The following is a 13,414-nucleotide window of genomic DNA, read 5'->3' as shown; positions in this document are numbered from 1 at the left end:
ATTGGCAAAGGCTTTTGATCGTCACGCTCCACTCATTTGAAGGAATATTTTGTTCTATATCAGGCTTCCCAATGCCTCAATATTGCTAATACTGCGGAAGAACGATAAGATATAAGTATGTACACTTTCTCTAGAAATATAGAAGAAAGAGCACGTTATTCCACAGACTTCTCTTCCTCTCATTTACTTTCCTTGTTATGTATGGCACGTGAAGGAGATCAATATTTGGCAAAACTAATACAATATTGTAAAGTTTAAAAATAAAATAAAATTAAAAAAAAAAAGAAATGAATGGATATTGAGACATTAGACAAGATCATCTAAATTAGTTTTAGTGAGAAATTAAACCAAGTCAGTTAATATAAGATTCTATACTAGGCTCTAACTTTTTGAAATGTTAATTATAAATTGAGAGAAGATACACACATTCTAAGAAGATACACATATCCCACTGATAAATGATTACAATTTGTGAGCATTGGTATTATTACAGATTTCAGAAGCAGCCTTTAAAACCATTTGCTTAACTAGAAATATTACTCTAACATATGCCCTTGGGGGTTTCCAGTTGAAATCAATGAGCTCTTCCCCCCAGTACTTAATATGACATATATTTCTTTCTCAACATGCTATGAAAGTAGCACAGACATAGGTACACTACCAGGTGTAAAATAGATAGCTGGTGGGAAGCTGCTGTACAGCACAGGGAGCTCAGCTTCATCCACTGTGATGACCTAGAGGAGTGAGATGGAGAGGCTCAAAAGGGAGGGGATATATGTATACATTACAGTTGATTCATGTTATACAGCAGAAACTAACATAATGTTGTAAAGCAATTATATTGCAATTTAAAAGTTATTACAAAAAATCTAAGCATATATATTTTTTGCTTCTAAATTTGTGTTATTTCTTACTTTTGTCATCAATGTATGAAGACATGTGCTTTATTCTTTGAAATAGAACCTTACCTTATAAGGTCACTGACTTCACAAAATTCAATGCTACAAAATTAATTTTAGATATAAAACCATCTCTCTTTTAGCGAGGTTGACTCAAGTTTAAAGCTCTGACAATGCTTCAGGCTCCCCATTTTTCCCTATTTTCTTGTACCAACAACCTGGGCTTACTTCATTTCTAAAATACCTATATCATTATTATATTGTCATTGTTATAAGAAGGAAGAGAATAATTCTAAAATAATAACATCATACAAGTATTTAAAATTATTTATCTCAATCTCACAGGGAAATTTCAAATAAATTATATTACTTGGTATTCAGACATGGGGAAACAAGACTGATTCTGGTTCCTGAGTAAGTGGATTCTTTTTTTTTTTTTTTAACTGGAGGCTAATTACTTTAAAATATTGTAGTGGTTTTTGCCATACATTGACATGAATCAGCCATGGATGTACATGTGTTCCACATCCTGAACCCCCATCTCACCTCCCATCCCTCAGGGTCATCCCATTGCACCAGTCTTGAGCACCCTGTCTCATGCATCAAACCTGGACTGGCGATCTGTTTCACATATGGTAATATACATGTTTCAATGCTATTCTCTCAAATCATCCCACCCTTGCCTTCTCCCACAGAGTCCAAAAGTCTGTTCTTTACTGTGTCTCTTTTGCTGTCTCGCATATTGGGTCATTGTTACCACCTTTCTAAATTCCATATATATCCATTAATATACTGTATTGGTGTTTTTCTTTCTGACTTACTTCACTCTATAATAGGCTCCAGTTTCATCCACTTTATTAGAACTGATTCAAATGCATTCTTTTTAATAGCTGAGTAATATTCCATTGTGTGTATGTACCACAACTTTCTTATTCATTCATCTGCCAATGGTCATCCACATTGCTTCCATGTCCTAACTATTGTAAACAGTGCTGTGATGAACATTGGGGTACAAGTGTCTCTTTCAATTCTGGTTTCCTTGGAATTCCTGGGTCATACGGCAGTTCTATTTCCAGTTTTTTAAGGAATCTCCACGTTGTTCATGGTGGCTGTACTCAAATGCAAACTTGAGTTTGCATTCCCACCAACAGTGTAAGAAGGTCCCTTTTCTCTGCACCCTCTCCAGCATTTATTGTTTGTAGACTTTTTGATAGCAACCATTCTGATCAGCGTGAGATGGTACCTCATTGTGATTTCTTTTGGTCTGAATCTCAGGTGCAGGTCTTCATCCTCAAAACAAAACTGCTTTGTTCCAGTCACCCAGCTCTCTGACCTTCTGGTATTCCCAGCGTTCTGCCCAAATGTGCTTATTTTAGAACTAAGTAGTCAGTTCTTCATTCTTTTTCTTGTGCTACATTAACTTTGTGGCTAGCAATCTCCAGTTTCTTCCAATTACTCTTCCTTGTTCTATACTACCTCTTGCAAATTTTAACATAATTGGTCTAAATACACATTTCTAAAGAAGAGGGAACCAAATATGAGTGTGTTCTTAATTATAATCCGTGAAGGACAGATTCTCTTCTCTCTTTGAAGAGAATGAAATAGTATTAATAATAAGAGACTTGATCTTTTCTTTGAAGCTAAGGAAGTTAGGGGACATCACAGTACACTGTTCCCTTAAGATTTTAGGAAATCTATGTAGAAGATTCTAAGAATAAAAGAAGCACGATACTTCAGGAGAAAAGATAGGAAGCTAAAGTCTCTAAAAATCTAAATATATCTGTTGTAAGGTATATACATCAAGGCTGATATGAGGAAGAGAAAGAAGAACCAGCATCATCCTCCCATTAATCTCCCAGGTCTTTTAGTTACTCATGCTCAGAAAGGCTTCATGGAACTCAGTGTTGACTTGTTATATTTCTCTCCCAAGACCCTGTAATTCTACTCCATAGCTCTCTGTATGGCTATTTAATCAATGTCTGAGTTCCCATGTAATTGTAAGCTTCAGGCAGATTTGCATCAAGGGCTAGGAAGTGGTTTTGTTCATCATTATTTCTCTAGCACAGGATTTGGTGGATAGCTGTGACTCAAAACATTTCTTTTACAAAAAGACTGAATGAGTAGGTAATTATTAATTTTGACTCCTGGTCAAAAGTCTTCATGTTAGAAGAATGGTAACAGATATCACACAGTATATCTGGCAGTTAAGGATGGAGAAATGAAAAAGAAAACCATAATGCTCAAAAAAGGGTGCTCTGAGTACATAAGGAAGAGAACTCTGATCAGAAGCTTTCCTGACAAGGAAGCTATCAATGGGCCCGTGATGTAATAAAAAGAAAATGCAAGGAGGACATTCTAGAGAGAATTTTATAAAAGCAGGTGATCACGACAATCAAAAATAGAAAGTAAAATGTAACTGGTAGATTTGTTCATGCATAACTTGTTCTCTCATGGGACCTCCTGACTATTTGGATATTCAAATACATCAGTAAAACATCAATAATATAGTTTCATAGTGGTACATTTTCAAAAATCAGAGTTAATCAGTCTTTTGCAATCTCAACTTGTTTTCAGCATAAAGTCATTATTTATTCTATATTAGAGTGCCCAAATAGAATTGTACAAGGGGAAAAGGGGTGATGCCAAAGACTTGTGAGATCTTAAATCAAAACCTCCTGAATAAGGCAATTTAGGAGGCCCCTATGTAGGATAGAAATAAATTAAAAGTGGGTTCATTTCGATATTTGGCAAAACCAATACAATATTGTAAAGTTTAAAAATAAAATAAAATTAAGACGTAAAAAATAAATAAATAAAATAAAAAGTAGAGACATTACTTTGCCAAGAAAAAAAAAATAGGGGTGAAATTGTGGCAAAACAGCCTCATCCTGCATGTCACCTTTCCAAAAGATTCTTATTCACTCTAAAAGATCTTTATTCCTATATACAATGAACAACAAAAGCTCAATAACAGTGCTAAAACCAGAAAGATGTTCAATCAGGTATTCTGAAGTCCTGGATAAAGGAGTATCTGTCTATAAGATCAAAATTGTTCTTTTGCACAACACTGAGCCAGCCTAGCTCAGAAGCAACTGTTATATATCAGATATATTTCAACTCAAATGAGATTCACTTTCCCATTCTATAACAAATAGAACAGGTGGATAGCTAAATAAATAAATAAATCCGTGTTCATAATTTGGGAAAGAGAATATCATCTTACTTTTTCCAAATTTGACTCTAATACATTTTTTAACTTTAATTGGAGGATAATTACTTTACAATATTGTGATGGTTTTGCATACATCAACATGAATTGGCCATAGGCACACATGTGGCCCCTTCCTCCCGAAGCCCCCTCCCAGGTTCCTCCCCACTCCATCCCTTCAGGTTGTCATGGAACACCAGCTTTGGGTGCCCTGCGTGATAGGTTAAACTCCCACCAGCTATCTATTTTAATAAGGTAATGTATATGTTTCAATGCTACTCTCTCAAATCATCCCAGCCTCTCCTCCCACTAAGTTCAAAAGTGTGTTCTTTATGTCTGTGTGTATGTACAGGGCAGCAAAGGAGACTCTAATATTTTTTTAAGTAATAAATAGACTGGAAGAACAAGTAATGGTTGAGTTCTACAAATAGCTACTTTTACAGCAAAGAAGAGATGTGATTTTAAAAACTGATTATTTTTCAACTGTTATGTGTTTTTGTGTGCTCGGTTGCTCAGTCGTGTCCAATTCTTTGTGATCCACTGGACTGTAGCCCACCAGGCTCATGGGATTTTCCAGGCAAGAATACTGGCGTGGTTTGTCATTTCCTTCTCCAGGGGATCTTCCCAGCCCAGGGATTGAACCCATGTCTCTTGCATCTACTGCATTGGCAAGCAGATTCTTTACCACTAGCACCACCTGCTAGTGTTGTGTGTTTTATATATAGCTTATATATTTAATGCTAAAGTAAAAAGTGAAAGTGGTTCAGTCATGTCTGATCCTTTGCAACCCCATGTACTATACACTCCGTGGAATTCTTCAGGCCAGAATAATGGAGTGTGTGGGTAGTCATTCCCTTCTCCCCGGGATCTTCCCAACCCAGGGATTGAACCCATGTCTCCCGCATTGCAGGTGGATTCTTTACCAGCTGAGTCACCAGGTAAGTCCATTTAACACTAATCTTGCTTGATAGTATGGAAGACTAAATCAAGAATGAATATATTTGTAAACAAGGAGTCTTATATGTATAAATCAGCATGGAAATTTCATTGTATGCTTTTAAGAAACTACAAACTATTTGCAATCTGAAAGTAATTAAACATATTGAGGCTCTTTATCATGTGTTGGTTTGATTTGAAAAAAATTTTAGAATGTCTATTTTTGGATATTAAATACAAAATAATATTCCAAAATAACCTGTAGCATGACAAAGTTCAGTAGAATTAAACTAAAAGAGAAAATTAGAAATGGGAGGGATGGAGAAAGAGATACAGAAAGAAACAAAGAAGGCAGAATATGTAAAGGAAAGGGAGAGAAAAGATTGAAAAGGAGGAGAGAGAATTTAGCAATATCATAACAAGTTGCTTAGTTGACTGTTTAGCTTTTTCTTTTTCTTCCTCTTTTCATGAAAATTAGAGATACTTGTACAAAAAAGTAATAAAACACTAAAATACACAGAATTACCTACAATTCTATCAATTAGAAATAAGAATGTAAAATATTTTGGTTTATCTCCTCCAAATTAATTTCATATGTAAAGTTAGTGAGGGGGTTAAATCAAGAGATTCAAGTCCAAACTTTCCTAATCTATATGTTCAAATGTGTATAGCCATAGCTAAGCCTGTACCAACTTACCAGCTTCAGGAATAGCCAACATTTAAAAAAAAAAATGTACAATCCAGACTAATAAATGCGCTAAGCATGTCTCAGCACTGTAACTGTGGTCCAAAGAGAAAAGCTTACTGGGATGGAAAATTTTCTCCCGGACTGAGAGTAGCTACCCTTCTGAGGCTCCACAGTATGAAAGCATCAAAGAAAGTGAACTCACAAGTTCTTACCACAGGTTCGAAGGCATAAAAAAGGACATGGGCAAAGGAAGCCTTTGGGACTTTCAAGTTTCTCCCTGTAGGTTCCAAATTTCCAAGTATTTCTAATTCTCTAAGAACCCAACAGTTCTAATTATTCCCTTGCCATCAGTCCTATAAGAATAATACCTGAAGCAACCTATGATTTTTCTATCTGGTCCCCCAAGGCTGTTATATTCTCTAATTATTGTACCACTTTTTTTCCAGCAAATATCTTTGCCTTGATCTAGAAGTCAAGTAGCCATTGAATACTTATTTAAAATTAAGAATGTGTAGACTTCTCTGTGGTCCAGTGGTTGACTCCATGCTTCCACTGTAAGGGGTATGGGTTCCATGCCTGGTTAGGGAACTAAAATCCCTCATGCCACATGGCCAAAAAAAGATTAAGTGTGTGGTCATATATGTTTTAATCTGTAAATCTTTTCCCCATGAGGCCTATATTCTGGTTGCATAGACAATACTAACCACGAGATGTTGTTGTTTAGTTGCTAAATTGTGTCTGACTCTTTTGCAACCCCATGGATTGTAACCTGTCTGGCTTCTCTGTCCATGAGATTTTCCAGGCAAAAATACTGGAGTATGTTGCTATTTCCTTCTCCAGGGGATCTTCCCTACCCAGGGATTGAATCCTTTGTATCCTGTTGTGCAGGCAGATTCTTTCTCCCTGAACTACCAGGGAAGCCCCATTAACAACTTATAAATGTGCAAATAATTAAGTTGTACAGTGTTAACTTTAGAGCTACAGAAACTCAGAGAACTTGTATGTTTTCTATGCTTTCTAACCTAATTTCCTTTAGAAAGGGCTTAGAAGGTGGCACAACAAAAACTACAAAGGAAAACATAAACTTACATTACTTGTGGACATCACAGAAGGATTATGCACTGTGTCTAGCCTGGATAAGTACAGAATTATGAAGCTGACTCTCTTCAGAGACAGAATAAAGCAGTTCTAACAGTTGTCATTGGCTCACTGGACTGGCACCAATATCTTGACCATGACAATACCCACTTAACATAAACAACTTTTCAAGATATGAACATCAGACAAAATCACTCTATGTTTGTGATGATGGAGTGAACTGGGGTGCAAAGGACAGCTTCCTGAGATACTGCCAAATAGTTTTCTAAAATGATTTTACCAATTTACCATCTCACTAGCAATGTTTGAGGATTCTAGTTGCACATATTTGGTACTTTGGTGGTTTAGTTGCTAAGCCGTGTCCGACTCTTGCGATCCTTTCACTTTACCCATTATGGTCAGTATATAGTGGAATTGCTTAGTGATTTTATATGTATTTCTTTTGTGACTAAGAAAACAGTGCATCTTTTCATGCTCACTAGAAATTTGGACATCTTCCTTTGCAAAAGCCCCATACAAACCCTTTGCTAAGTTTTCTAGGTGGTAGTGTTCCATTTTCTTATTTTGTCTATTCTCCCTATTATTTATTTGATAAAATATATATATTTGATATGCTTTATTTGATAAAAGATGTTCTTAACTTTAAAAATATATTTCTCATATTGTTAGCACATATATGTGTATGTATTGTGTCTTTATAATCCATTCTTATTGGAAAGTTATTTGTCCAGAAGTTGTATGGTTTATCCTTTCAAGTTTACATATACAATTCATTTGGGAAGGATTTTTTTGTGTAATGTGAGATAAACATCAAAATTCACTGTTCCTTTCTATGACTCTCCAATTTATCCAATATCTTTTATTAAAAATATCACCTTTTGTTACTGTACTACAATGTTATCTCTCCTATAATTCGTGCAAACGTGTATCTGTGGGTGTTTCTGAACTCTCTATTCAGTTTCATTGGACTTGTTTTCTATACTTGCACCAAAACAATACTCTCCAAATTACTGTGCTTTATTATAGGTCATCACTACTACAGCTTTAGAACAGGTCTTGTTGTTTTTCCGTATGTCTTCCAATATGGTTCTTCAGAAAGAAAATTGGCTATTCTTGGACACTTTTCATGAATGTGATACTATTCAAGATAGTCTAGATAATACTTAGATAATACTCACTCCATCCCAAATTTCAGTGTATTAAGAAATAAAAGGTTTAATTCTTATTCCTACTACATGACTAATACAACCTTTGGGAGTGGGGAGGGGCTGTATTGTAGTCACTCAGGGAGTTATTCTGACAAAGGTCAGAATTTTATGACATGACATCTGAACAAAAGCCTTCAGTGAACACAGAGGTGGGAGAGAGAAAATGAAAAATTACATAATTAGTCTTAAATATTTCACTAAGAATTGACAAAGATCAGTTCTACAAATATTTTGCCATTGCAAGTCCCATGGCCAAGTCTAACTGCAAGAAGTTTTACACACATAAACCCTACATGTTCCTGGAAGAAAAAGAAAAGTTGGAAATGTCGGTAAGCACCAGGAATGCCTAACTTAAATGTGTCAAAAAATATTTTTTAATTTTCATCCTTTCACTACTGAAAAACAAATTGGCTAGCTATATGTTCTTCCTCAAAAGTCTTTGAGAGGTTTTTCTTACTGTGATGATTTTATCCAAAGGCCCAATTTGCTACAGATAATGTTCTAAAATTTTTTTATATATTTATTTACATCTAATATGATAATATTATTTTTGCTTGTTAATGTGAGCTCCTCTGACATCTATTTGGATGACTAAAACTTTCTTGCCTGTCTAGAATCAGAAGGTTCTGAATATATAGGCTGCTGCTGTTAAGTCGCTTCAGTCGTGTCCGACTCTGTGCGACCCCATAGACGGCAGCCCACCAGGCTCTCCCGTCCCTGGGAGTCTCCAGGCAAGAACATTGGAGTGGGTTGACATTTCCTTCTCCAATGCATGCAAGTGAAAAGTGAAAGTGAAGTCGCTCAGTTGTGTCCGACTCTTAGCAACCCCATGGACTGCAGCCTACCAGGCTCCTCTGCCCATGGGATTTTCCAGGCAAGAGTACTGGAGTGGGTTGCCATTGCCTTCTCCGGAATATATAGGCTAGCTTGACTCAATTTATCTGATACCTCTTTATTAATTTGCCTGAGTATGATCTTTTGGTTTGTTAAATTTTCTAAGTACAAAAGATTTAGCAGTGGCTATGCTTATTTAACTTATATGCAGAGTACATCATGAGAAACGCTGGACTGGAAGAAGCACAAGCTGGAATCAACATTGCCGGGAGAAATATCAATAACCTCAGATATGCAGGCGACACCACCCTTATGGCAGAAAGTGAAGAGGAACTAAAAAGCCTCCTGATGAAAGTGAGAGTGGAGAGTGAAAAAGTTGGCTTAAAGCTCAACATTCAGAAAATAAAGATCATGGCATCCAGTCCCATCGCTTCATGGGAAATAGATGGGGAAACACTGGAAACAGTGTCAGACTTTATTTTTCTGGGCTCCAAAATCACTGCAGATGGTGACTGCAGCCATGAAATTAAAAGACACTTACTCTTTGGAAGGAAAGTTATGTCCAACCTAGATAGCATATTCAAAAGCAGAGACATTACTTTGCCAACAAAGGTTCATCTAGTCAAGGATATAGTTTTTCCTGTGGTCATGTATGGATGTGAGAGTTGGACTGTGAAGAAGGCTGAGCACTGAAGAATTGATGCTTTTGAACTGTGGTGTTGGAGAAGACTCTTGAGAGTCCCTTGGACTGCAAGGAGATCCAACCAGTTCATTCTGAAGGAGATCAGCCCTGGGATTTCTTTGGAAGGAATGATGCTAAAGCTGAAACTCCAATACTTTGGCCACCTCATGGAAAGAGTTGACTCATTGGAAAAGACTCTGATGCTGGGAGAGATTGGGAGCAATAGGAGAAGGGGATGACAGAGGATGAGATGGCTGGATGGCATCACTGACTTGATGGACGTGAGTCTGGGTGAACTCCGGGAGTTGGTGATGGACAGGGAGGTCTGGTGTGCTGCAATTCATGGGGTCACAAAGAGTCGGACATGACTGAGAGACTGAACTGAACTGAATGGACCTATGTTATCCTGTTTACAACATTTTTGTTAAATTAGCTTTAAGATTTAGAAGACAATATCTATTTTTTAAATTTATCTATGATGGTTTCTGGTCATGCAGTAAAATGTCCATGCTTATAAGCTGATGAAGAATCAAAAGTAAAAATTTCTGAAGTAACTGAAGTATAAGAGATAACTGTGGAAGACCCTCTTGAATGCAATTTCAAATGACACCTCCTTTATGGACTAAGTCAATAATTTTTTGTATAATTATTCTAGAAAGTGGAAAAAGCCAAATATACTTCTAGCTTTGCTTGGTATTCTTCAATATATTGGTGCAATATTTGTAATATTTATTGGATATTATTGCAAATTTTCTAAAAGTCTCCTCCCAAAATAAAGTAATATACAATCCTATAACAGAATGTTCTTAGCCTTAATAGCGTAACTTTCCTACCATGGGATTCTCAGGATGTAAGACTCTCCTTTCCATCTGCATATCACCAAATAGCCACATACAACTTAGCATGTGTTGAAGTTCATAAATATTTATTTCAGTTCAGTTCAGTCACTCAGTCGTGTCCAACTCTTTACAACCCCATGAACCACAGCACACCAGGTCTCCCTGTCCATCACCAACTCCAGGAGTTTACCCAAATTCATGTCCATTGAGTTGGTGATGCCATCCAACAATCTCATTCTCTGTCATTGACTTCTCCTCTTGCCTTCAATCTTTCCCAACATCAGGGTCTTTTCTTAAGAGCTGAATAAGTCAGCTCTTCGCATCAGATGGCCAAAATATTGGAGTTTCAGCTTTAGCATCATTCCTTCCAAAGAAATCCCAGGGCTGATCTCCTTCAGAATGGACTGGTTGGATCTCCTTGCAGTCCAAGGGACTCTCAAGAGTCTTCTCCAACACCACAGTTCAAAAGCATCAATTCTGTGCTCAGCTTTCTTTATAGTCCAACTCTCACATCCATACATGACTACTGGACAAACCATAGCCTTGACTAGATGGACCTTTGTTGGCAAAGTAATGTCTCTGTTTTTTATTATGCTGTCTAGGTTGGTCATAACTTTACTTCCAAGGAGTAAGCGTCTTTTAATTTCATAGTGCTGCTGCTACTGCTGCTAAGTCACTTCAGTTGTGTCCAACTCTGTGCAATCCCATGAATTGCAGCACGCCAGGCCTCCCTGTCCATCACCAACTCCGGAGTTCACTCAAATTTACGTCCATCGAGTCAGTGATGCCATCCAGCCATCTCATCCTCTGTCGTCCCCTTTTCCTCCTGCCCCCAATCCCTCCCAGAATCAGTCTTTTCCAATGAATCAACTCTTCGCATGAGGTGGCCAAAGTACTGGAGTTTCAGCTTTAGCATCATTCCTTCCAAAGAAATCCCAGGGCTGATCTCCTTCAGAATGGACTGGTTGGATCTCCTTGCAGTCCATGGGACTCTCAAGAGTCTTCTCCAACACCACAGTTCAAAAGCATCAACTCTTTGGTGCTCAGCTTTCTTCACAGTCCAACTCTCACATCCATACATGACTACTGGAAAAACCATAGCCTTGACTAGGCGGACCATGACAGAATTTCCTATTTCATTTCTAACGCATGGTTTCTCATGTTTCCCTAGAGTGAAAATCATGATCATAATTTGTTGTGGAGAATTTTATGACCCATCATTTACTCATATAAAAATGCAAATTTTAAAAGTAACCACATCATAGAACTCACATAGGAAATATGTGTATTAATACAAGTAAATTTTCTAGAACAATACATACTAAGGATTCCAAATAATATCATTGTTATTATTTCTAAAATCCTGCTACCGATTTTATTCTATTGCTTTCACATTTCCTCTGGTGATCCAGAAACTACTATAATTTTAAAGCTACCTTCCCTAGCAATCTACATTCCAATAACAACTGAATTTTCAGATGAATCTTTAACTACTCATTTGAAAACGTTCAAATAGAGTAACTATGTCACAGGGCTATCTTGATCAATCTAACTATAAACAGGTTTCAAAAGATATAATCCTTACAGATGATTATATTATCATCAATAAACTCAGTATTATTCTTAAACTAAAAGAATTATGGATAAAGGAATGTCATTACTGTTAATAATCACTGTTAAGGCTCCCTGCCCTCTATCTTTTTAGACAATAACCCCCTTCTAATAAGCATATGGATAAAATATGAACTGTTAAACATTCTAAGGCTACTAATGGTTAACCTTTTTTTTTTTTTTTTTCAAAAAAAAGTTCTTCAAAACTTGTTCCCTAATTTGCTTAGTCCTGATTCCATAGATTACAGGATTGAGGGCTGGTGGAACAATCACATATAGATTGGCTAAGAGGATATGGATAAATTGAGGAGTGTTGTGGCCAAAACGGTGTGTTAAGAAAGAGAAAAATGCTGGTGTGAAAAAGGTTAAGATAACACCAATGTGGGAGCCACAGGTATTGAGAGCTTTGAACCGGGCTTCCCAGGAAGGCAGGTGGAAGACAGTATAGAGGATCCTGATATAGGAAAGAATGATAAGAAGTACATCCAATAATAAGATAGCCATATCCCCAAGACCAAATAATATGTTGACTTTGATGCTAGCACAGGCCAGACGGGCAATGCCCATGTGCTCACAGTAGGTATGAGGGAAGATATGGTGCCCACAGAAGGGTAGTCTCAGGAGGAGAAATACCAGTGGAGCCACCATGTTCAGGCTCCGCAGAATAGCAATGCCTGCAATAACGCCAATGATTTTCCTGGTGAGAATCATGGTGTACTGAAGGGGTTTACAAATGGCGATGTACCGGTCAAAGGCCATGGCCACCAACACAATGCTCTCCATGGCAGTGAAGAAGTGGATAAAGAACATCTGGGAAAGGCAGCTTCCAAAGGATATATCTTTGAGGCTGAACCAGAAGATGCCCAGCATTTTGGGAATGGTGGCCGTGGACAAACCCAGGTCAACGGAGTCCAATATGGCCAAGAAGTAGTACATGGGCTGGTGGAGACTATGCTCAGTCCGGATCACAAATAGGACAGCAGCGTTCCCCAGGAGTGCAACAAGATACACAAAGAAAAAGGGAAATCCAATCCAGATGTGCATGTCTTCTAGCCCGGGGATGCCCAACAAAAGGAATGAAGAAGGATGGAACTGGGTGTCATTAGGCATAGACATTTTTTCTGCCACAATTATTCTGCCCCATCATTCCTGCCACAATTTGTTTGTTGTCCATATCAGAAACAATTGTTGGCTTCCAGTCAGTGATCCCTCCTCCATGTCTCCATTTTTTCAGACTCCTGTTAAGATGCAAAAGAACATTTTAATCATCCTTTGTTTCTATTAAAAAAATAAGATAAATAATTTTTGTCAGCAATACTGATTACATACTTCAAAATTGCTAACAGACTGAATGTTCTCATCACAAAAAAAAAGTCTATGTGATGTGAGGGGAGTGATAGCTAAAGCTATG

At 37.3% G+C, this 13,414-nt stretch overlaps 1 protein-coding gene across 1 annotated transcript; it reads right to left on the bottom strand.

Moving 5' to 3' along the window:
• Positions 1–9,229: 9,229 nt before the first annotated feature.
• Positions 9,230–13,119, bottom strand: OR52E8 (olfactory receptor family 52 subfamily E member 8; the record flags this gene model as incomplete). Its single annotated transcript, XM_003586968.6, has 2 exons — positions 12,206–13,119; positions 9,230–9,248 (listed from the first exon to the last, which is right to left on the bottom strand). Coding segments are annotated over exons 1-2 (933 nt in total), but the record flags the coding sequence as incomplete, so codon positions are not given.
• Between the last annotated feature and the right edge of the window lie 295 nt (positions 13,120–13,414).

This window comes from Bos taurus, chromosome 15 (assembly GCF_002263795.3).
Source record: "Bos taurus isolate L1 Dominette 01449 registration number 42190680 breed Hereford chromosome 15, ARS-UCD2.0, whole genome shotgun sequence".
In the NCBI taxonomy this organism is placed as follows: domain Eukaryota; kingdom Metazoa; phylum Chordata; class Mammalia; order Artiodactyla; family Bovidae; genus Bos; species Bos taurus.
This window is presented reverse-complemented; position numbering and strand designations above follow the sequence as displayed.